Source organism: Trachypithecus francoisi, unplaced genomic scaffold (assembly GCF_009764315.1).
Source record: "Trachypithecus francoisi isolate TF-2019V2 unplaced genomic scaffold, Tfra_2.0 Lachesis_group10, whole genome shotgun sequence".
Classification (NCBI taxonomy): domain Eukaryota; kingdom Metazoa; phylum Chordata; class Mammalia; order Primates; family Cercopithecidae; genus Trachypithecus; species Trachypithecus francoisi.
This window is the reverse complement of record NW_022681455.1, coordinates 30081406-30104025: the sequence shown is the minus strand read 5'-3', so window position 1 is coordinate 30104025 and position 22620 is coordinate 30081406. Positions and strand designations below refer to the sequence as shown.

At 43.2% G+C, this 22620-nt stretch overlaps 1 protein-coding gene and 1 non-coding gene across 2 annotated transcripts; one reads left to right on the top strand and one right to left on the bottom strand.

Annotated features, from left to right (window-relative positions):
• Positions 1-3780: 3780 nt before the first annotated feature.
• TRIM40 (tripartite motif containing 40) lies at positions 3781-15742 on the bottom strand. Its single transcript, XM_033219658.1, has 5 exons — positions 15031-15742; positions 6121-6216; positions 5328-5552; positions 4995-5017; positions 3781-4801 (listed from the first exon to the last, which is right to left on the bottom strand). The coding sequence occupies exons 1-5, from the start codon at positions 15373-15375 to the stop codon at positions 4546-4548; spliced, it is 945 nt and encodes a 314-aa protein (XP_033075549.1). The 5' UTR covers positions 15376-15742; the 3' UTR covers positions 3781-4545.
• A 3756-nt stretch (positions 15743-19498) lies between these two features.
• On the top strand, positions 19499-19633 carry LOC117088898. Its single transcript, XR_004439413.1, has one exon. It is a non-coding gene; the product is annotated as a small nucleolar RNA SNORA48 (small nucleolar RNA).
• The last annotated feature ends 2987 nt before the right edge of the window (positions 19634-22620 follow it).

Sequence of the window (22620 nt, the reverse complement as noted above, 5' to 3'; positions counted from 1 at the left end):
TCCTTAGCTCAGCAGGTAGAAAAGAGGGGGAGATCAGAAGCCAGGGATTAGAGATTGAATTGCTTTTCCTGGAAGTGTGCAGTATCTCATTAAAATGTATATTCAAAAAAATATAGACACACACAAGTGCCTATATAATGATAAAACATATCCAAAACACCCAAACCTGTGATTCCACTCAAAAGTAGATCCTATTTTTCTGTTTATTTTTATTGGCTTTAGCCATGTCTTTTGAAAGGACTATTATCCTCTAAAATGTATGTGTATGAAGATCCTGGCTTGCTGTTGGGGAGCTTTACACACCTTGTGTCACTTTATCTTGCTAACTAGCCAAGATTACGCAACCAGTTCATCCGTGTCTGACCCAGGAGCTCTTAACTGCTGTGCTGTGCTGCCTCATTCAGAGAGAGATGCCTGCATGGGTCCTGGTGATTATTTTAATGCTGGCTACACCCCCACAAGTGACTTGGATTCAGAAATACAATTTGTATTTCTTCTTTTTAAATTATTTTATTTTTCTTTTAATAGTCATATGTCAGTGAAAACAATTTATGTGTCTTACACTGAGAAATAAAACTGCTCATAACTGAAAACACTCATGTTGGTCTGTCAGTACCTGCTTCTCCCCTAGGGTAATTTTACTTGAAGTTTACTTGCTTTCAGAGTACGGAGTCAGCACAAGGGAAGTGGATAGATCCTAAAACCTGGTAACTTCAAGATAAGGCAGCTTAATGAATCTCCTTGCTCTGCTGGCCGGAAGTGGGACTCTGGGTTCCCTCCCCAGGAAGTGCTCAAGTCTAGAGGCCCCAGAGTCCCAGCTGCCCTTTCCGATTCTGAAGGACTGTTGCACACTTGTAACGTCCACAGTTTACATCTCATTTTTCACAGCTTACATGGTAGGAACCCTTTCTATTGCAAAGAAGTGAGACCCACTCAAGTTAGTTCAAATAATAGGTAAGTTTATTATAAGAGCAGAAATAAGGAAAATGGGATTTTCCACCATGAGCCAGTCCTCGTGAGAAGCTATGTCAGGGGTGAGTGAGTTGGTGGGGTCACCACTTGTTTGTGTAGGAAGAACTAGAGATTCCAAAAATGTTGATAACAATAACACACATAGATAACAATAACACATAAACACCATAATAAATATTTGTATATATCAACTCATTTAATCCTCACAACAACCCTGGGAGGTAGGTGCTGTTATTAATATGCCCATCTTGTACATAACAGAACTGAGACATGTGGAGGCTGAGCAGCTGGTCTCAAATCAGCCGATAGTGAGTAGCAGAGCCAGCATTTGACTTCTTGTGGTTCAGCTCCTGAGTCTCTGCTCATGACCGTTGGTATGTTGTATGTCCAGGACCTACCGGTAAGAAGTGGGCTCGAAGTCCAAAGAAACGTGAAGACTGGATCTTCCTGCAGCTCTCAGTAGCATGGGTTGTGGACACCTGTTCCAATACATCGTGGCTGCACATGCAGTTCTGATTCTTTCTGTGTCTGCTCTTCTTGCCAACTAATGACACATTCATCAAGGATCCCTTCTGAATCTCCAAGAGAACCTGATGGTTTCAGTTAATTACTATTGTCCCTCTTTGACAAGGTCTTCCTTGACAGGTGACCTCATAGACTTGTTTGGCCAATTATCTGGTGTTCAGACTCCCAACCCAGCCCGATCATCTGCAGTCACGTCAGAAGGGGCCAAGGGGGGCCTGGAAGGCATCTTCAGTATAACTGACTTCTCTCCTGTGGAGAGACCCTGGGGACTGTCAGTCTCCTCCCACTCCTGGTACAAGTTCTCTTGGTGACATTAACTCCATCTGGGATGCAGGAATTGCTAGCTGTCACCTTCAGGGGTACTCTTTCCTTGGCTAATGTCTTGCTCTTATATTTGGGATCTTATGTTTCTCTGAGATCTGAACATCTACGGCAGGCTCTTTCTCCTCCCCTCTCCTTCCAACCCCCAATTCTCTGCCCCAATACTTCTTGTGCAAATGATCCAGACTGGCTTTCCTTAAACATCACTTCTCCCTTCATTCCTGACTCAGAAACCTCACTATGTCTTGGTGTCATCCATTTAGCCTGTTGACTTCTGGTCTTCCCCATTCCTGAACATTCCAGCCTAACCAGGTCGGTTTCCTCACACTCCTACAAAGGTGCTGTGGCTTTTTCCTACCTCTATGCTTTCATTCATGTGGTTACCATGACCTAGAATGTTCTCACCTTCCTCTCCCACTTGTCCAATCCCCACCTCCCCCACAAAACCTACCCTGACTTTCCCAGCCTCTCTGTGTCTTTCCTCTGAATTCCCAGAGCACTTAGCCCCTGTGACACCTAATTCAGTGCAGTTACACACTCTCTTCTTATTCTGTATGTGTTTAGTCATAGCTCCACAGCTAAATTATAAACTTCTGGATGGGGAAGTGGAATTTATTTGAATTCTTTTATCATTCCATGTTTCATTTCAAAAGGGGAAGTGGCTTTTTTAAAAAAAGATGAAATGAAAAAGGATGAGTTCATGTCCTTTGTAGGGACATCGATGAAGCTGGAAACCATCATTCTCAGCCAGCTATCGCAAGGACAGAAAACCAAACACCGCATGTTCTCACTCACTGATGGGAATTGAACAATGAGATCACTTGGACACACACAGGGTGGGGAACATCACACACCGGGGCCTGTCGTGGGGTGGGGGGAGGGGAAGGGGGGAGGGATAGCATTAGGAGAAATACCTAATGTAAATGACGAGTTAATGGGAGCAGCACACCAACATGACACATGTATACATATGGAACAAACCTGCATGTTGTGTACATGTACCCTAGAACTTAAAGTATAATAAAAATAAATAAAAAGACAGCCAGAATACGCCAAAAAAAAAAAAAAAAGATGAAATGAACATACCTGAATGTTTACATTTTAGACACTTTAGCAGACACCCAGCATGTGTTTAATTCTGACAGCAATCCCAGGTCACAGATACCATTACCCTTATTTTAGAGGAGGGAGTACAGAGGTTCAGAGAGGCTAAGTAATTTGCCCAAGGTTACAGAGGCGTTAGGTGTCAGGACCCAGACCTAAACTCAAGTCTGACTCTGTAGCTTTCACTCTTTGCACCACCACGTGGCTTGTTTTATTCTTGTGGCCATGTTTTATTCCTTATACCTCTCAGTATGGTATTGACTACTTTGGCAAGGGCTCAATAAATACTGAGCAAAAGGTAATTGATGGCTCCTTTTAATCAGAGGATTGAGAAGAGCCTTTATGCCTTCTTATTAATTCATTTATACATACATTTAAAATGTTACTGGACACCAATTATGAGCCAGACTCTGTTCTAGACCTGAGGACACAGACAGAGTATGATGCCTGCTCACCCAAAGAAGTGAGGCTTATACAAAAATGACTAATATACAATTGTATTCATTGTCCATTACTCCATAAAAATTACCACAAATTTACTGCCTTAAAACAACACACGGCCAGGGGCAGTGGCTCACGCCTGTAATCCCAGCATTTTGGGAGGCCAAGGTGGGTGGATTACCTGAGGTCAGAAATTCAAGGCCAGCCTGGCGAACATGGTGAAACCCCATCTCTACCCAAAACACAAAAGATTAGCTGGGTGTGGTGGCAGGCGCCTACAATCCCAGCTGCTAGGGAGGCTGAGATAGAAGAATTGCTTGAACCTGGGAGACATAGGTTGCAGTGAGCCAGCATCGTGCCACTGTACTTCAGCCTGGGCAACAGAGTGAGACTCCATCTCAAAAAACAAAAAACAAAAAAACAAACACACACACACACATTTATTGTCTCACCGTTTCTGTGGGTGAGAAATTTTGGCACAGCTTCACTGGGTCCTCAGCTTAGGTACTCACAAGACTATAATCAAGGTGTTGGCTGGACTGGGTTCTCATCCGGCTCAGCTGGGGAAGAATCTGCTTCCAAGCTCACTCAGGTTGTTGGCAGAATTCAGGTCCTTGCAGCCACAAGACTGAGGGCCTCTGCTTGATGTTGGCTGGAGGCTGGAGACTGCTCTTGGCTTCTAGGAGGGGCTCTAAATGGGTAGGCCAGCAAGGAGGAGTTCTATACAATGCAACACAGTTGCCGGAGTGGCACCCTATCACCTTTGCCTTATTCGATTGATTTGAAGTGAGTCACAGATCCCACTTACACTCAAGGGGAGGGGACCGAACAAGGGCATTCATTCTAAGAGGTGAGGATCACGAAGGGAGGCTGTCTTTGAGTCTGTCTTCCACAACAATAATAAATAAGTGCCAGGTGATTGGTGCAGACAACAAGTATTGCAGGAGCTCAGTTGGGCTCCATATGTGAGGTGGCGTCACTGCTGATGAGCTTGGGCCATTCAGAGGCCTGGAGGATCCTATTTTAATGAGATTATGAGAGATGGGCACTACTGTCAGTTCACAGGCAAAATGGAGATTTCACAAATAGTCCTGGAGACCATGGGCCCCGACCTCCTCAGTGGCAGCCCCAGGCATGAGCCTGTCCTAGAAGGGGGCTGACCATTGTCCAAGAGTCAGAGGGTCAGGCATCAGGTGATGATGGTGGGCATGAAGAAATGGGGACATGTTCAGGAGCTGGCAAGCCCGAAGATGCACTGGGTAGATCGAATGGGGGCCTGGACAGGTTGGAGGAAGGAGATAGAGGAGGCTGAGGTGAGCCTGAAGTGAGGTGTCCCAGGGATGAACAGGTCAGAGCTTCTGAGGATGGCTGAAGAAGCAATTCACTGACTCTTTTCTCCAACTGGGGATAAATTATCTCTAATTTCTGTGGAGCACTCCTAGAAACAAAGAAATCCTTCATAGATTAATATGTATTCATGTATTCCACTGACTTTTCCATTGGCCATGTAGCATGCAGACACAAAAGCTAATGGAGCAGTGGGTCTCCTTGACCGTGACGAAGACCCTGTGCATGTCTGTGATGTGTGGGTTTATATATACATGTGGGAAAGAAGAAGGGACAGCTCATACCTGTTCAGTAAGTCACCAGCATTCTAGAGGAGAGAAAAAGCGAGAATCATAATTTGTTCTCAGGTTCCTATCACCTCCAAATTCCTTTCCCAATTCACTCTTGGAGGCCACTCTGGGGTGCCACATTGAGAACTGGGGGAACATAGCAACACCCCTCTTCTGTGCCCATTCTGCTGCAGCAGCACTCTGTAGCTTGGAACAAGCCATGTCTACCACAACTCACCACATATCACACTGGCCCCTCCCTCTTACACCTCCCAGAAGGGTGATGCAGATGGGCTGCCTACTATCGGGGAGAAACCCAGCCCTTGGGGGAAGCCTCAGGGTATGCACCTTCAGTGTGTTGGTGTCTAATTCCTTGGCCGTCCTCTCCAGATCAATGACCAGGCTGCTGAGCTGTGTTACTGCCCTGGAGATGTCAAGGATTCTGGCCACTTCTGCTGGCATGTGCTCCAGCTGGCCCAGCCACTGCTGAGGGAGGGCATCCAGCTGTTCCCTGGTTTGGTGCTGGCTCTCCAGCCCAGCCTCCAGCCTGTGGTTCCCATGGTCTACCTGAAACTACAGGAAAGGGGCTCCCTAAGACTCAGTGTCAGGTGGCTCCCTCCTGGCCATTCACAGTCTCTGAATGTCTGAGCAGGAAAGGGGATTCCTCAATCCTCTTCCCCTCATGGTGTTGCCTCTGTGTGTCACAGGTATTGCAGAAGCAGCTGTGATTCTCATAAAGGCAGGGACACCTCCCCTTTCCACCTCACTCTCTGAATATCTACAGATGCCACGTGACCAAGAGGAATGGAAAGGTAAACTGTCAGAGACAGAAACGGAGGCCTATTGCTTGTGTAGTAATTTTCAATTGACGACACTGGCTTCCTTTGATCCTTACTGTGAGCCAGGCAGAGTAGGACTGGTTCTCATTTAACATATAAGTTGCATAAAGATCACAGGGCTTAACTTTTGTAGGTCACTCAGCCAGCAAACCTTGACACCAAGGCCAAAACCCAGGTTTTCAGCCTCCACGACTCTCTGCCCACACCAGGCTTTTCCAGGGACAGACAGATGTCCAGAACAGTTAAGTAAGGGCCCCTGAGAACACTCCGGGGAGTTCTTCCCGGGAACCCGAAAAACCCACTTGCAGAGCCTGCAGTTTCTTCTCCTCCTGAGCCTTGAGCCGCTGAAGTTCTGCAATGTCCTTTCTGAGCTTCCTGCTCCGGCGGTTGAGTCGTTCCTAAAGAGACAGACACACCCGCTTGTCAGACTGGGAGTGAGGGGGGCACCCACTGGAGGAGTCAGTGGAACACAGTAGGGGGCCTGATCGCAGGATGAAACTAATGTAAAATTCTGCCTACAAAGAAATGTTTTTAGAGCGTCATGGTTGGAGTAGGGAACTTGAGAGGTTATTTATTGGATAATGATGGGGGGAAATAGTAATGGGTAATTTTTTTACAGTCTTAGAACTACAGAAAAATAAAATAACAGATAGCAACAGAACAATTCCTACTTGACTTCAGGGTGCTTTCTCTCAACATATAAAAGTTATATGACAGTCTTCTAGCACTCTTTACTATTTTACATTAACAAGTGAAGCTAGTCTGGAGAGAATTGCCTTAAAGAGGAGATGTCAAACCTCTGCTACCACTGCTCCCTGGTCCTCACTAGGATGAGTGACAAGATAGAGCCCCTTACTAGGTGCAAACCCATAGCCCAGGCAGGCAGTGCCTTCTCTCTCAATCTTAAATCAGTATCTGGATGGGTCACTGTGATCTTGAAGCTATGGAGATAATGAATGATTTGAGTTTCTAAAAAAGTTTTGCTTTCAGGTTTTTGATGACCTAAAAGAGAAGCAAAAATAACAACAAATGCTATAAACGGCTGCCCATGGTTCAGGGGGGCGGTTGGAGGGTGGATGATAAAATGGAAAACAAAGCGAGAAGAGATTTGTGAACGAAAGATCAGGATGCGCTATTAGCTGAAAAGTGTGTGTTTCACTAAATATTTCCCACCTCAGATTTTTTTAAAAATCTTTTTTGAGAAGATTTTGGAGATGTGCAGGTAGAAGTCAGGGGATGGTGAACACAACTGAAATTTCTTTCTGGCCTGAGACTTTGCTGGTGAAATCAAGGTCAAAGGACTGTGTGTGTGAGGGGTCAGCAAGGGCATTTGGCAAACAGAAAGCTGCAATAAGCATAGAAGACAGTGATGTCACCACGAAGTTACTAAAAATGTGTCATGTCACTGGGTGTTACCCGAAGGCATTTCCCAGCAGAGACGAAATAAAAAAGTCATAGGAGTGGGAGGTAATAAATGGGCACCACGGATGTCGCTCATGAGTCTCGCTGAAGAAGGTGACAGGCTGGGTTGGTGTGGAATTGTTTGTGTGACCACAAGAGTTCAGGTCCTGAAAAGCACAAATATCCTTCACCCCTTGCATCTACTCACTTTCTGCCCTCACAGTCAAGTTGTTTGGTGTTGCTGTCTTCACCTCCTCACTGTCGTCATGCCTCAGCCAGCCGCCTTGTTTCTCACCACTCCTTTGAAGCATCTCTCTCCAGGGTCACCTGCGATTTCCAGCCATGAAATCCGCAGGTGCCTTTCTGCACCTCCTCTCCACCCCATCCTTCCTAGATCTGTGCTTTTTGCCACTGCTTCTTTGCCTCTTCATTTTTCCTGTAAAAAGGAGCCTTGAAGTTGGCTCTTCAACCCTTTTCTATCTCAAACTACGTCCTTAGCTTTCCTTTCTGAAGGCTTCAGATCTTAGAATTCCAAAACCAAATATTTCTTCCTAGCAGTCCATCTCATGCTTCCAAGTGAGAGCTAAGTGCTGCCTACTGCCTACTGGCAGCTCAGAATCAATATGGTAGACTCAAACATGCTGCCCAGTTCCCCACCCTCTTCTGCAGTCCACTCCTCTTGACCTTAGTGTTTCTGACATTGGGACTGCCATTCTGCCTGCCGTTCAGCTTGAAATCTGTCATATTTCACCTTTGTTGATGTTACTCCTCCTTCAAAATGGCTTCTCAGCAACAAAGATAAGCCCAAACTCCTTCACCCAGCATCCAAGGTGCCCCAGGACCCACCCCAGTTGACATTGTCCGGGATTCTCTCTCTACTTGCTCTCAACTCTCTTCACCAGCCCATGACATTGCTTTCTGCTTCCTGAACACACCGGTGCAGCCACACCTCCTCATGGCTATCTTTTACTTCCCTCTGTCAGGAATGCTTTATTTTTCTGCCTGCCAAAGTCAGGCCTATTAAGGTCCAGTTCAAAAGCCACAGTCCTATCATCTGGCAGTTTAAAATTTAGTAAAGCCGACTACAGACACTGTGTAAATGGCAAAGATAACAGCAATAAAGATAAAGGCATAGAACAACTGAAGATAATACAGACATATTGTTTATAATATTCAAAATGAGTAAGGTAAAGTCCTCTGTTTCTAAAAAATACTTTTTCACCAATTTTTGCATTAAAATATTTAACGGGTGCATATCATATAAATAAGACACTCATTAGAATTGAAACGCCAAATTCTGTCCACTTTCACCTAGCAAAATATTCCTTAGAGAAAAAAAGACAAGTTGAAATCTAGAAAATAGTCAAAGACATGTTTTGTCTAAATGAATATTTTAAAATTCTGTCAGACATTCAGGTTAAATCATATTAAATTTTTAAAATCTGACAAAAAAGGGCATTAAATTTGTTCTAAAACAACTTGCTAACACAACGTACAAAAGAAAAGTGGTTAACAGACAAGAAGTACCTATCCCTGACACTTAAAAAAAAAAGAAAAAAAGAAAAATTAATAGCTTTCAAAATGCATGCTCCTTACAGAACTGTGTCCCAAAATATGGATTTAAAACAACATCACTCACATGATTATGACCTAGAAAATGTCAGAAAATTTTAAAAAATATATGAGTAAACACACGAGCTCAGCAAAGAACCTCATTTGAATCTCCAAGTAAAGATTGTCAAAAAAATAACGTTATAAAATACATAGCTATCCTCAATAAGAGTCAGGGCACATGAGGTTTAAGTAAAGACAATTTAATATCCGATTCAGATACACAGTGGAAAACTGTTAGTGATGTATCTGGGTACTAGTTGAGAAGACTAACTAAACCCCCAAAAGTCATGATTCTTAAAGTAATCAACAAATTTAATGCAATAATCATTAAAATCTTACGGAATGCTCTATAAAATTTAGAAACATTGTAAAAAAGCACTCATCTTAAATGACAGTTAGCAACAATATCAGATAATAAAAATTATTAAATGGCAAAAATGCTGTTAGATTTAAAAGTAAACCACAAAGTAACATGTATCAAAACCATAATAATAACAGGAAGAATGATCAATGGACTAGAGTAAAAAAAGCAGCCTATCAGAAGAACATCACTGATGTCAACCGAGAAACAACACATAAGTGTGGAAAAGATTCACTATCATATAAATATTTTGGGAATGACTGGATACCAGAATAAAGAAAAATTAACCTGGAGTCATCCTTCACACAACATACTACATGAAATTCCAAGTAAGCCAGGAATTAATAAATCTTTAAAAATAAAACAGAGCAGCACACTCTTATCAAACAAATTTCTGTGTATTTAAGACATGGAGACTATATTATGAAAAAGAATAGAGCCAATTTAAATACAAATTTCTAAAATTTTGCCCAAAAATATAATTAAGAAGAAATAACAGAATAAAAAATGTAGGTTAAACACAATTAATGGAGCTCATGATCCAAAAGATAAACTACTTCGATGCAGTCATGTAGAATGTATGCCCTGATTCTAGGGGAAAATGCAGACTGTGAGTCTTCATGGATAAAAGCCTCACCACTACCAGCATTCATAATCAAGGAAAGTCAAACAACGTACATCACTGTCACACACTTACTAAATCAGCAAAATACATTAAAGTGATTGACACTGGCATTGGTTGGTCAGTGAGGAAACAGGTATACAAATAAGAATTTGTAGATTTTATAAATGTTTCAGTCTTTTTAGAGACAGTCAGGGATTATACGATTATTTTAAAAGAACATAATTTACAATACTTAATCTACAAAGTTTAATTCAAATAAATAGAGACATGGTGAAAAAAATCAGTAAAAAATCCTCCTTAATTTTAAAAGTATGCTATCAATATCAATGAGTACACTTCTTCAGAATAACAATCACTTCTTCGGAAATACACTCAACTCCCTTACCCTCTCTCTCTGTATTACTTTTCAGACAACTCCTTATCCATGGTAAAATGTGCCCTCACCTTCTTGTTTGCCGTCTGTCCTCAAGCAGCCTCCTGAAACATGTTAAACATTTCAGACCTCAAATTGGTGCTACATACTGTCTGCCAACCCTACATAGTTTCTCTCGTAAGTGCTATCCCACACTGCATCACACCATCTTCTTTCTTTTCAAACCTTTCACATCCATCCTGATCCCACCCATACTGCTGATGTTCCTTCCTCACATATTATTGAGAAAATAAAAACCAAAACAAAACCTACATTTCCAAAACTGCAAAACTATGTATGCTTGCAGACACCTTTTCGTTTGCTGTTATTACTATGGAAGAAATATGCCTCCTCACAACCCAGCTCTCATGCCTCTGCCACCATCTTACTGAAGTGTTACCATCGTTCAATGCAATCTATTGTCATCTCTTAAAATACCCTTCTCTCTTAGCAACTGGGACACCATTCCCCTTGTTTTTCTCCTGCCTTTTTGACAACTCATCCTGTCTCCTTTGCTGGGTCCTCCTCTGCCTACATCTAAATGACAGCCTTTCCCAGAAACTTGCCCCCAAACTTCTTTTCTGTCTAGTCTCTTTTGAGGCTATTACATCAGTTTCCTTGGTTGTTTGTTTCTTTGCTTGAGACAGGGTCTTGCTCTGTCGTCCTGGCTGCAGTGCCGTGGTAAAATCACAGCTCACTGCAGCCTCACTCTCTTGGGCTCAAGCAATCTTCCCACCTCAACTTTCCAAGTAGCTGGGACTACAGACGTGAGCCACTGCACCCAGCCCCCAATTGTCACATTCTTTTTTTTAAATCCTGTTAATTTCACTTTGTTGTTGTTGTTCTGGAGATAGTGTCTCACTGTGTTGCCTAAGTGCGCTGGTCTTGAACTCCTGGGCTCAAGCGATCCTCCCACTTTGGCTTCCCAAAGTGCTGGGATTACAGGTGTGAGCCACCGTGCCCACTTGCCTTGGATTTAAATATTGTCTTTGTCCTGATGGATCTTTGTTCTAGGTTCTAGGAATATGACTCTGGAGATCTAAATTTGTGATCCAGCTGCATATGTAAGATCCTATTTTGATGTATCTCAACTTGGACTCAACTTGTCTTGAATGAAACTCTTGGTATTGCATTCAAACCTGTTCTACCAAGTTCTTATCTTTCACATCATCCATTCAGTTTCTCAAGCCAGAAACTCATGAAGTCATCTTTGACCTTCCTCTTTCCCTCAACCCATATATGTGTGTGTGTGTGTGTGTGTGTGTGTGTATATATATATGCTATCCTTCCCCTACCCCCCCATGCCCTGACAGCCTGACAGGCCCTGGTGTGTGATGTTCCCCTCCCTGTGTCCATGTGTTCTCATTGTTCAGCTCCCACATACGAGTGGTTTTCTCTTCTTATGTTAGTTTGCTGAGAATGATGGTTTCCAGCTTCATCCATGTCCCTGCAAAGGACACGAACTCATCTGTTTTTATGGCTGCATAGTATTCCATGGTGTATATGTGCCATATTTTCATTATCCAGTCTATCATTGATGGGCATTTGGGTTGGTTCCAAGTCTTTGCTATTGTGAACTGTGCCGCAATAAACATACGTGTGCATGTGTTTTTATAGTAGAATATTTTATAATCCTTTGGGTATATACCCAGTATGGGATTGCTGGGTCAAACGATATTTCTGGTTCTAGGTCCTTGAAGAATCGCCACACTGTCTTCCACAATGGTTGAACTAATTTACACTCCCACCACAGTGTGCAAAAGCGTCCTATTCCTCCTCTTCGTCTCCAGAATTTGTTTCCTGACTTTTTAATGATCGCCATTCTAACTGGTGTGAAATTGTATCTTATTGTGGTTTTGATGTACATTTCTGTAATGACCAGTGGTGATGAGCTTTTTTTCATATGTTTGTTGGCCACATAAATGTCTTCTTTTGAGAAGTATCTGTTCATATCCTTCACCCACTTTTTGATGGGGTTGTTTTTTTCTTACAAAGAACCCACTTCTAATCTATCAGTAAGTCCTGTTGATTCAAACTCTAATGATAAATTCTTCACATATAACAAGACTTATCAGGTGTGGGCATCTGCATGCACTCCCTACTCCCCGTCTTTGCACAGGTTGATTTCTCTTCTGCCAGCCCTCAGCTACAAGATCACTTCCTCTATGAGGCCCTCACTGACCAAATGGACATGGGCCACCAATTACTGTTCATTCCAGACCCTTGTTTATTTTCTTCCTAACTAATAAAAAGTTACAGTTCTTTTGGGAGGCTGAGGCAGATGGATGACAAGGTCAGTAGCTCAAGACCACCCCGGCCAAGATGGGGAAACCCCATTTCTACTAAAAATACAAAAATTAGTTGGGCATGGTGGCAGGCACCTGTAATCCCAGCTACTCAGGAGGCTGAGGCAGAGAATTGCTTGAACCCGGAAGGTGGAGGTTGCAGTGAGCCAAGATCACGCCACTGCACTCCAACCTGGGTGACAGAGTGAGCCTCTGTCTCAAAACAAACAAACAAAAAAAAGTTTACAGTTCTTTAGTTCTTTGATTACTTGTTTGTGTCTCCCTTACTAAACTGCAAACTCCTGGCAGAAGGAATGGCATCTGTTTTCACTGATTTCTTTCTTTTTTTTTTTGAGACGGAGTCTCGCTCTGTCGCCCAGGCTGGAGTGCAGTGGCCGGATCTCAGCTCACCGCAAGCTCCGCCTCCCGGGTTCATGCCATTCTCCTGCCTCAGCCTCCGGAGTAGCTGGGACTACAGGCGCCCGCCACCTCGCCCGGCTAGTTTTTTGTATTTTTTAGTAGAGACGGGGTTTCACCGTGTTAGCCAGGATGGTCTCGATCTCCTGACCTTGTGATCCGCCCGTCTTGGCCTCCCAAAGTGCTGGGATTACAGGCTTGAGCCACCGCACCTGGCCTGTCTTCACTGATTTCTAACATATACTGCAGTTTCTCACACACAGCAGGAACTTATTAAGTTTTTACTTAATGAACAAGTGTCATTGTTATTTATTTGTTTTAGGTTTCTTGTCATTATTTAAAGACAGATTTGAAGCAAGAATTATGAATCATCTTTGTACTTCCTACAATGCCTAGCATGACATCTAACACAAAGTACAGAACTGAATAAATCACTTATTAAGGAAATAAATTTCTCCATCTTATGCTGCTTCATCGGCAGGTGAGAAATCCCTCCCCACTCTCCTGTGGACACTGCACCTAGAGGGAATGATATTACAACCAAGTAGAACTTTGCCTCTGGCTTTTTGAATTATTTCTCTACCTTTCCATAGTTACTTTAAATCTGGACTCCCCACTTTCTCATTCTGCATCATAACATGTTCTCCAAAAGTCAAGTGTCTCAAAGCTACCTTAGCTTTGGAAATTCAGCCTTCACTATTGGATAGAAGGATGCCTTGTGAAAATATTGTCAGTTGTCCAGTCAAATACTAACTGGATTGGGGTCAGGGGAAAGGTTGATAAAAATAATTCTAAAGCGAATTGACAAAATAAAGATATACAAACATCTGCACAAATTCTGAAAAATAAGAGTATTGTGAAGATTGTATCAAAATACCTGACATTGAAATATATGGTAAAGATAAAATCTCTAAAATACCTTGGCTTATAGGCAAGCATAGACAGAATAGAACAGAACAGAGCATCAAGGAAATATGCAAGAAAATACACATATATGGTATATTATGACATTGGCATTCAAATCAATGGGGAAACTATATGAATCATTCAATAAATAGTGATAGGACAAATTGATCATAACTTGGAAAAACTAAAGTTAGATTTCTATCTTAGGCTTTCACCAAAATATATCTTAGATATTCTAGGTTCTCCTATATATCTGTTGAAGGATATTCATTAGAAAATTCTGTGTAATCCTAAAACAAAACAATAGCTTGAAAACAATCCAATGTCTACCAATTTATGGTACATTCATAGAATTCAATACCACACAGTTGTTGAAAATAATTCAGAAGATCTATACATGCTGATGAGAAAATGTTCAAGCCATACTTTTAGATAATAAAAATGAGTTACAGAAAAAAAATACAGAGAGAATCCTTTGAAAGAGAGAGAGAGAGTGCACGCATGTGTGTGTGTAAGAGTGCATTCATAAACACATTTTTTGGAAGGATGTACAAAAATCGAACAACGGTTACCTCTGAGGACTATAAATGGAGGGAGAAAGGAAGACAAGTTTTCAGTCTTGACTTTATACCTTTCAGTGCTTTCTGAATGTGTTACCTACAGCAGGTAACTTTTATGATAGAAATTTAACAGAATAAGATAAAACAATTGCCACAGCAAAGAAAGGAAAAGGGAAGAAAGACAAATGCAGAAGGAAGAGAAAGAGAGAAAAAATTATGTACTAACTTTCAGGTTTTAATATATTTGCAGGATAATTACTAGTTTATATAAAACCTGATTACATTTCTAGCCAAGTTTCTAGTACTATCAACCAGGAATTCACACAGTCTTAGTCCTGAAAGGGTTTTGCATTAGTTAGTGCAATTGCTCCATTCTACAGATGAGCAGACTGGGACTCTGACATCACAGTGACAGTATCCTCTTTTAGACAGACTCACATTAACGCACTGAAACATCAACCTCAAAATATACACAGAAGCAAAGACAAGGGTCCAAAACAGGATGAAGCAGAAGAAACAAAGAGAGGTGTCCATTGTTGAGCTACTCTGAGGTGCCAGGCATGATGAACACGTAGGATGCAGTACTTCAGGGAGGTGGGGGCAGGGTCTGGCTGCAGTGACCCAGGCTTACCTTGTAGTGGCTGAGGGCATTTTCTATGGTCAGTTCATGATGAGACACGTGTTCAGGGGACACCAGGCATTCCACACATAGAAGAAGTCTGCTCTCCTCACAGAATCTGCACACCCTCTTCTGGTGGTTGGGGCAGATATAGCCTGTCCCCAGCACCTCCTCAGGACAGGGCTTCCGGCAGAGGGGGCAGCAGAAGACCCCAGAGGCTGAGGCCTTCTCCACGTGCTGTGTCAGGCACACTCGACAGAAGAGATGTCCGCAGTTGGTGCTCACGGCCTCCTTCAGGCTCTCCTGGCAGATGGGGCAGACACCCTCCTCCTGGTTGTCCTTATGCAAAGGTATCATGGCCTTATTCCTACCCTGTCAGCCTCCTGTCTACAGGGCCTCCTTCTTCACTGGTCTTCGGAAGGCCTGTCACCCTCAACAGTCCCAGATAAGAAGGCCCAGCCGGAAGGAGGCAGCCCTGTAGCAGCCTGGAGGACAGGACACAGCCTCCAAGTTCAGGCAATTGCCCGCTCTCCATCAAGGGTGCCGTGACATAGACCACACAAACCACAATTCTGCACGAGTTTCAGAAATAGCTCATCAGCTTTGACATGGATCCTGCGGTTTCCTTGTATTTATTAAACTTGAAATTATTTTTCATACACCTAGAGGAAGCAAGTGATTCAATAACCAATTCTGTTTTCCTCTTGAGAGCTTTCAATGAATATTTTCACAGGCCCAAATTAAAAGGGCAAGGTATCACTATCATGGCCAAAAGCCAGACCACGATAAATTTACAATGTGAGTCTCCGCTGATTTGCCATCAGTAGAGAGAGTTTGGCGTGAGCTTGGACTGTTTTCTCCTACACTGTCACACCAGGTGGCTCACTGCTGCCCATTATTAACACCAATCATTACAGCAGCATCTCCATCAGCTGGTCATTCTCCCAACCAGCATCCCTCCCAGGGTCATATAGATTCCACACTGAAAGAATGAGAAAGAAAACAGGACACAGAACAGATCAGAGACTTATATAATGTTTGAAGCCACTTTGTTCCTTCCTGTCAAATCACCACCAAAGATGACCCAAAGAAGGAAGTCCCCCACCACTTGCCACTTCCCTTAGATACTGGGGATTCACTCTCATTCTCTCATGCCGCACCTCTTGCCTAGACCCACTCCTGAAAAGCTTTCTTAGTATCCTACCTCAATTTCTCCTGCTACAATTTCAGATCATTTTCTCTGGCTGCAGACCTGGAGAGATGGCCAGCAGGTGAGTGGTTCTTAAATCGTGCCAGTCATACGTGTTCACATGTCAGTAAATCTCAGGGCGGGGGGTGGAAAGACATGCTTTCCTAGAAACACTGAATTACCAGGAAAATTACCTAGGGTAGCTGGAAGGTGAGATGGACTTTGACTGGTACAGGGCGTGGCTTGTTTGCTCACAGGGAGGAGGAAGGTCTTGAGCCTTTGACGTCGATATGACAGGAACTGAGACTCAACTAAGAATGGACATCCTAGAACCCTAGTTATGGAACCCCAGGATCCAGGTGTCACAGAACAATGGCACCCATTCAAGATGCTGGAACATCAACTGCCCACCCCATTGTCTAAGTTCCCTCCAGTCAGGCTAGTCTTGGCATTGAGTTTGAGGGAGCCCCCAAGGGGTGCCACTAACAAGGGCTGTCACTTGAAACTTTTAAGGATTCAAGATGCTTGTGGAAAACCTCATTTCAGAGCCTCCTCCCTCAATCCCACTTTGCCACTGTTTGCTGTGGGTTGTGTGATTATATATATATGTGATTATATATATATATATATATATATATATATAATTAGTCTTGGCACAGAGCTCCTAAAACCCTTGAACAGGTGATCCTTAACTTATGATGGGGTTACATCCCAATGAATTCACTGAAGTCAGAAATATTGCAAGGTGAAAGTGTACTCAATACCCCCATCATTGTAAAGTCAAAAATTTTAAGTTGAATCATCCTAATTCCATATGCACCTCAACTTACCACACAGTTATGTTCCAATGAATGTATCTTTTATAATTCATAATAAGTCCTTTTCAACAATACCAGAGTTTATGCTAATGAGGACTCTTGGAGGAAGAATGGGGGCTGGTTGGCAGAAGAACCATGTGATTAGAGGGTGGGAACTTTCTTTCTTTTTTTTTTGAGACAGAGTTTCACTCTTGTTGCCCAAGCTGGAGTGCAATGGCACTATCTCAGCTCACCGAAACCTCTGCCTCCCAGGTTCAAGCAATTCTCCTGCCTCAGCCTCCCAAGTAGCTGGGATTACAGGTGCACACCACTATGCCCAGCTAATATTTTGTATTTTTAGTAAAGACGGAGTTTCACCATGTTGGCCAGGCTGGTCTCGAACTCCTGACCTCAGGTGATCTGCCTGCCTCGCCCTCCCAAAATGCTGGGATTACAGGCGTGAGCCACCACACCTGGCCAGCTGGAACTTTCAGTCTCACCTCTGACCTGTGGGGAGGGGAGAGGAGCCCAGGGGCTGAGTTAATCACCAACAGCCAGTAATTTGATCAATCATACCTACATAATGGAACCTCTGTAAGACCCTAAACAAAGAGGTTTGGAGAGATTCCAGGTTGGTGAGCGCATCCACACGCTGGGAGGGTGGCACATCCCACACTCCACCCAGGACAGAAACTCCTGTGCTGAGGATCCTCCCAGACTTTGCCCTTCATCTGGCTGTGAAATCACCATGATCCTGGTGATTTCAAAGACTATGTACATGATCATTTAACACCAAGGCCTTTCAGTCCCTTGTCCTACTCACATCCAATGACCTTTGCTTTTGCCACCCACCCTAGTGGCCACTCTCTTGACCTTGTCAGGATTCAGATTTCATCACCTGAAATGACAAATCTAGGCATTGTACTCACTTATAGTTCTCTTCCTAAGCCATTTCCAGCAACGTCTGTTTTTTAACCTTCAATCCTTGGCCCCTCCACAATCTACGTTCCTGTCATACCTCATGAAATAATATAAGAAACAAAAATGTGGACAGATTAAGTAACCTGCCCAAGGCCACAGTGGTGTAAACATAGAGCTAGGATTCAGATCTGGGTGTCTCTCATCCCAGCCCATGGGCTTCATTACCATAAAATGTCATCTCTCTATATATACCTTTTCTTGCTCTTAGAAAGAATTCAGTAAAAGTTTGATAAATGGATGGGTTAGTGGACAGATGGACAGATAGATTGATAATTAGATGTATGGATAGACAGATGAAGAAATAGCACTTTGTACCAACTTATAGTACTGATCATATAGTAACTTCTACTCGTTACTTAGGTACTTTTCTTGATTTTCCTACTGGCTTATTGAGCAACTTGAACGCAGAAATCCACTGTATTTAACTAGCAGTAGTAGCTTGAGAATGTTTCAAATGTAGAAACCATAAAAGGAAAGAAAGATAAATTCAGCCACATTAAAAAAGACTTGCACAGGGGAAAAAAACCGTAAGTGCAATGTCAAGAGACAAATGACCAAATACAAATGAAAGAAGAAAAATATTTACAACTACCATCAAAATCAGAGGGCTAATTACCCTTTACATAGAGCTCTTACAAATAAGAATTTATCAACTACCAATAAGAAAATTGGGCAGAGGTATCTCAGCAGACATTTCATAGAAAAAGAAATACCAAATGTCTCTAAAGTATATTAAAAGATACTCAGTCTCACTCTCATGAAGAAAATACAAATTAAAATAACACTGGCATACTATTTTTCCCTATCAGATTGACAGAAATCCAAACGTTTGGTAACACAGTGTTGGTAAGTGTGTGAGGAAATAGGCACTCCCATATACTGCTGATGGGAATGCCAATTAGTACTCCTCCTTTAGAGGAGTAGGGATTTGAGAATTTCCTCCAAGATTACAAGTGTACATTCTCTTTGAGCCAGCAATTCTGATGTTAGAAATTTTACATATATACTCATGCATATGTGAAACGATATATGCGTATACACATTGCATCAATGTTTTAGAAACATTTGCTTCAAATTTTAGAAACAAACCAAATGTTTGTCAATGGAAGTTAAGTTAAATAAACTTGCTACATTCATACAATAGAACACTGTGCAACCATTCGTAGGGGATGGGGTGAGGAAGGGAACTTTTGCTATTGGAATAATCTCCAACATGAATTGATACATTAAAAAAAAAAAAAGCTTGGCCAGGCATGGTGGCTCACGCCTGTAATCCCAACACTTTGGGAGGCCGAGGCGGGTGGATCATGAGATCAGGAGATCGAGACCATCCCGGCTAACACGGTGAAACCCCGTCTGCACTAAAAATACAGAAATTAGCTGGGTGTGGTGGTGGGCACCTGTAGTCCCAGCTACTCAGGAGGCTGAAGCAGGAGAATGGCATGAACCCGGGAGGCGGAGCTTGCAGTGAGCAGAGATCGTGCCACTGCACCCCAGCCTGGGCGACAGAGCCAGATTCTGTCTAAAAAAAAAAAAAAAGAGCTAGATGGTGCCCATCTCATATCAGCCAGGAACAAAGCAACCCCTTGTTTATCCCAGCTTGGCTTCTGGTCTATGCCCATGCCTGGTTTATGCTTTGGACACATAGATTACTGATTTTAAAAAACAAAAATAAATTTAAAATAAGGTACAGAATAGTGTGTATATATGCCATTATTTGCACAGATTGGGGAAGAACATTCTTATTTGCTTTTTATGCAAAGAACATCTCTGGAAGAATACATCAATAAACTAGTAAAGGTTGTTTCTGGAGAGAGAAACTAGATGTCTGGAAACCCGGGGCAAGAGGGAGACTTTTCCCTGTGTTTTAAAAATTTTGAGCCAGTAAGTGTGCCATCTATCTAAACAATTACCTATATTTAAAAATGTTTAAGAAGAGGATGGTGAGAATGAAAGGAATTCTGGACTAGACAAAGAATCTGGATTATGGTCCTAATTGTGGAGATTTGTAGCTTCATGTTCAGGGACAGCCACAACTTCCGCCTCCTTTACAGGAAAGTGGACGAAATGTCATAGCCGGAAATGGATGTGCTTCATAAACTACAAACTAGTGTGCAAGTATCGGGGTCCTTATTTCCCTGAGTCAGCCTATTCAGCATAGCTCCTTGAATATATTAGGTGCTCAGTAACTGTTTTAAAGGAGTGATCTTATCGAACTTCTCCTGCTTTAAAAATACCGGAGCCAAGAGTCAGGTGATTTTTGTCTTCTCCCTCTCCTTTATGACTCTTGATTGCCTCTGTTTGACATTTCCAGCAGAAAAGACCTACCTCCTACCTCTTTTTTTTTTTTTGGGACGGAGTCTCGCTCTATCGCCCAGGCTGGAGTGCAGTGGCCAGATCTCAGCTCACTGCAAGCTCCGCCTCCCGGGCTTACGCCATTCTCCTGCCTCAGCCTCCCAAGTAGCTGGGACTACAGGCGCCCGCCACCTCGCCCGGCTAGTTTTTTTTTTGTATTTTTTAGTAGAGACGGGGTTTCACGGTGTTAGCCAGGATGGTGTCGATCTCCTGACCTCCTGATCCGCCCTTCTGGGCCTCCCAAAGTGCTGGGATTACAGGCTTGAGCCACCGCGCCTGGCCGCTCCTCCTACCTCTTTCTCACAGCTGCTCCAAACCCTTCACATCAGTGGAAGCCCAGCTCAAGTCCAAGTTTCCTGAATGAAACTTTAGTAACAAGTCGGTCTTCATTCTGATTAATGGGGGCTGAGACCTAACCCACAGGTTGCGTGCCAATCTGTGGGCTCTGACTCAGAGCAGCAGTGGCCCCAAGGAAGTGAACGGATCCATCCTAATTTGCCCAAAGGTGTCAGAGGGGCCTGCAGATTCTACGTGGATCTCTCTTTCCTAAATCACTGTCTCATTTATTACCATTTTATTTTTGCCAACTTCCCTGGCTTTGGCTCATATTTAGCTCCGTGAGGGATAGGACTATGTCTTTCTGGCTTTCCATACTCTCCTATACCTAGCCCACGGCTGGGCACCTTAAACCACTCTCTAAGGGTCTCCAACTAAGTCCTAAACTCAAATCCCAGCGATATTTTCTCGGTTCACATCCAAACTGATGACTCAAACGTTAGATCATCGGCAGTCCCCTCCTTAAAATTCTCCTCTCCACTGGCTCCTGGGTTCCCTCTCACTTATTTGATCATCCATAAAAGGAGATCTAGTGCAGCGAGGTGGAGCTACGTGGACTTCACAGGCAGAGTGGCCGGATTCAGATTCCCATTGTACCGATGCGCAGTTGTTAGCACTATGCGTATCCTGTAACCTCCCTGAGGCCTGATGCCATCCTAGTATTGATATCCCTATTGAGTTTAAACTTCTGTGCATTCTTAAATGTTCCATCACCACCTCAAGTTCAATGTACCTTCTAATTATTCTTGCCTGGATTATCCGCCACCCTCCCCAGAACAGGCAATGGACAGGGTCATTCAGTTGTTTTCGGCAGCTGTCTCTTGGTGGGCAGCAGGTGGCGCTGTCTTTCAAGACAGGACACCGCTTCTCTTCACCTCCGGAAGTTGGAGCATTGTTGCCAAGACTCCAGGGCACTGGGATATTTCTTTTTTTAAATGGTGGCCTAAAAACTGGTAGCGTAATTCCTCAGGGCAAGAAACATCTGGCTGTGGAAAGCTAGTCATGAAATATGTAGATTGGAGATGGAAGGAGAGAGAAGGGAAGGGGAACATAAAACTGTGTAAGAGGAAGAGGGGTGGCTCAGGAGAGAGACAGAGCCTGTGGGGCTGCAGAAGGCAGGCAACCAAGGAGGAAAGTTTACCAGTGAGAAATGTCTTGGGCAGAAATAGCGAAGGAATGTTTAAGAAAGGAAATGACTAATATTGGACCTTAAGTTGTCTGCTCTGAGATTGTGTCCTCTGATGAAACCTGTCCTGCAACCCAGCACTCAATACCTTTTATCCCTAGACTTCCAGGAAACAAGCAGTCAATCTGTCATGCACGGTGACTTGAGTGAGAGGAAATTTGGAGAAATCACAGGAAAGGTGCTGTGCTCTATGTTTGATAATGCAGTTCTCAGAAAAACAGGGTTGGGGAGGAGCAGGGGTTCAAGATCTGAGATTCAGGAGGCATGGGGGACTCAGCAGAGCCCTTGGGAGCTGCTGGTGAAAGCAACATGCTATTGGTGGAAACCTCTGAATTCCACCCAATGGCGTGGAGGAAACAACCTCCAATACAGCATGGCCTCACTTATGCTCAGAGTGTAAAAAAGTTAACTCGTAGAAGCAGACAGTATTAATACAACGGTGGTTACCAAAGTCTGGTTGTTAAGGAATCCTTATTTCAAGCCCTACAAAACAGCTGCTCGTGAGAAGCACAGCCAGATGGACCAGTGTGGACATTTTAGATGGCGAGGTTGTAGAAAGCAATGAATCCACCCCAAAGTGGAATGCGTATGAGGGGCTGGCTTATGGTAAACACTTAACTGGACACACCTATTTCAACAAAAGGATAGGGTTACACAATCAGCCACTTCCCTGTAATAGGGGAATTTATGAGCTTCCAACTCCAAACTGAGGCACAGGGAAGAATCAAAAAGGGGTAAGCAAATGCAGAGAGTGATGT

Excerpts from the sequence above, each read along its gene's own strand:
- TRIM40 (XM_033219658.1), bottom strand. The coding sequence starts at position 15,375 with ATGATACCTTTGCATAAGGACAACCAGGAGGAGGGTGTCTGCCCCATC. Across the intron at positions 6,217-15,030 it reads ATGCCCTCAGCCACTACAAG|GAACGACTCAACCGCCGGAG; the intron begins GTAAGCCTGGGT and ends CTGTCTCTTTAG. Across the intron at positions 5,018-5,327 it reads TAGACACCAACACACTGAAG|AATGCTGGTGACTTACTGAA; the intron begins GTGCATACCCTG and ends TCTCTCCTCTAG.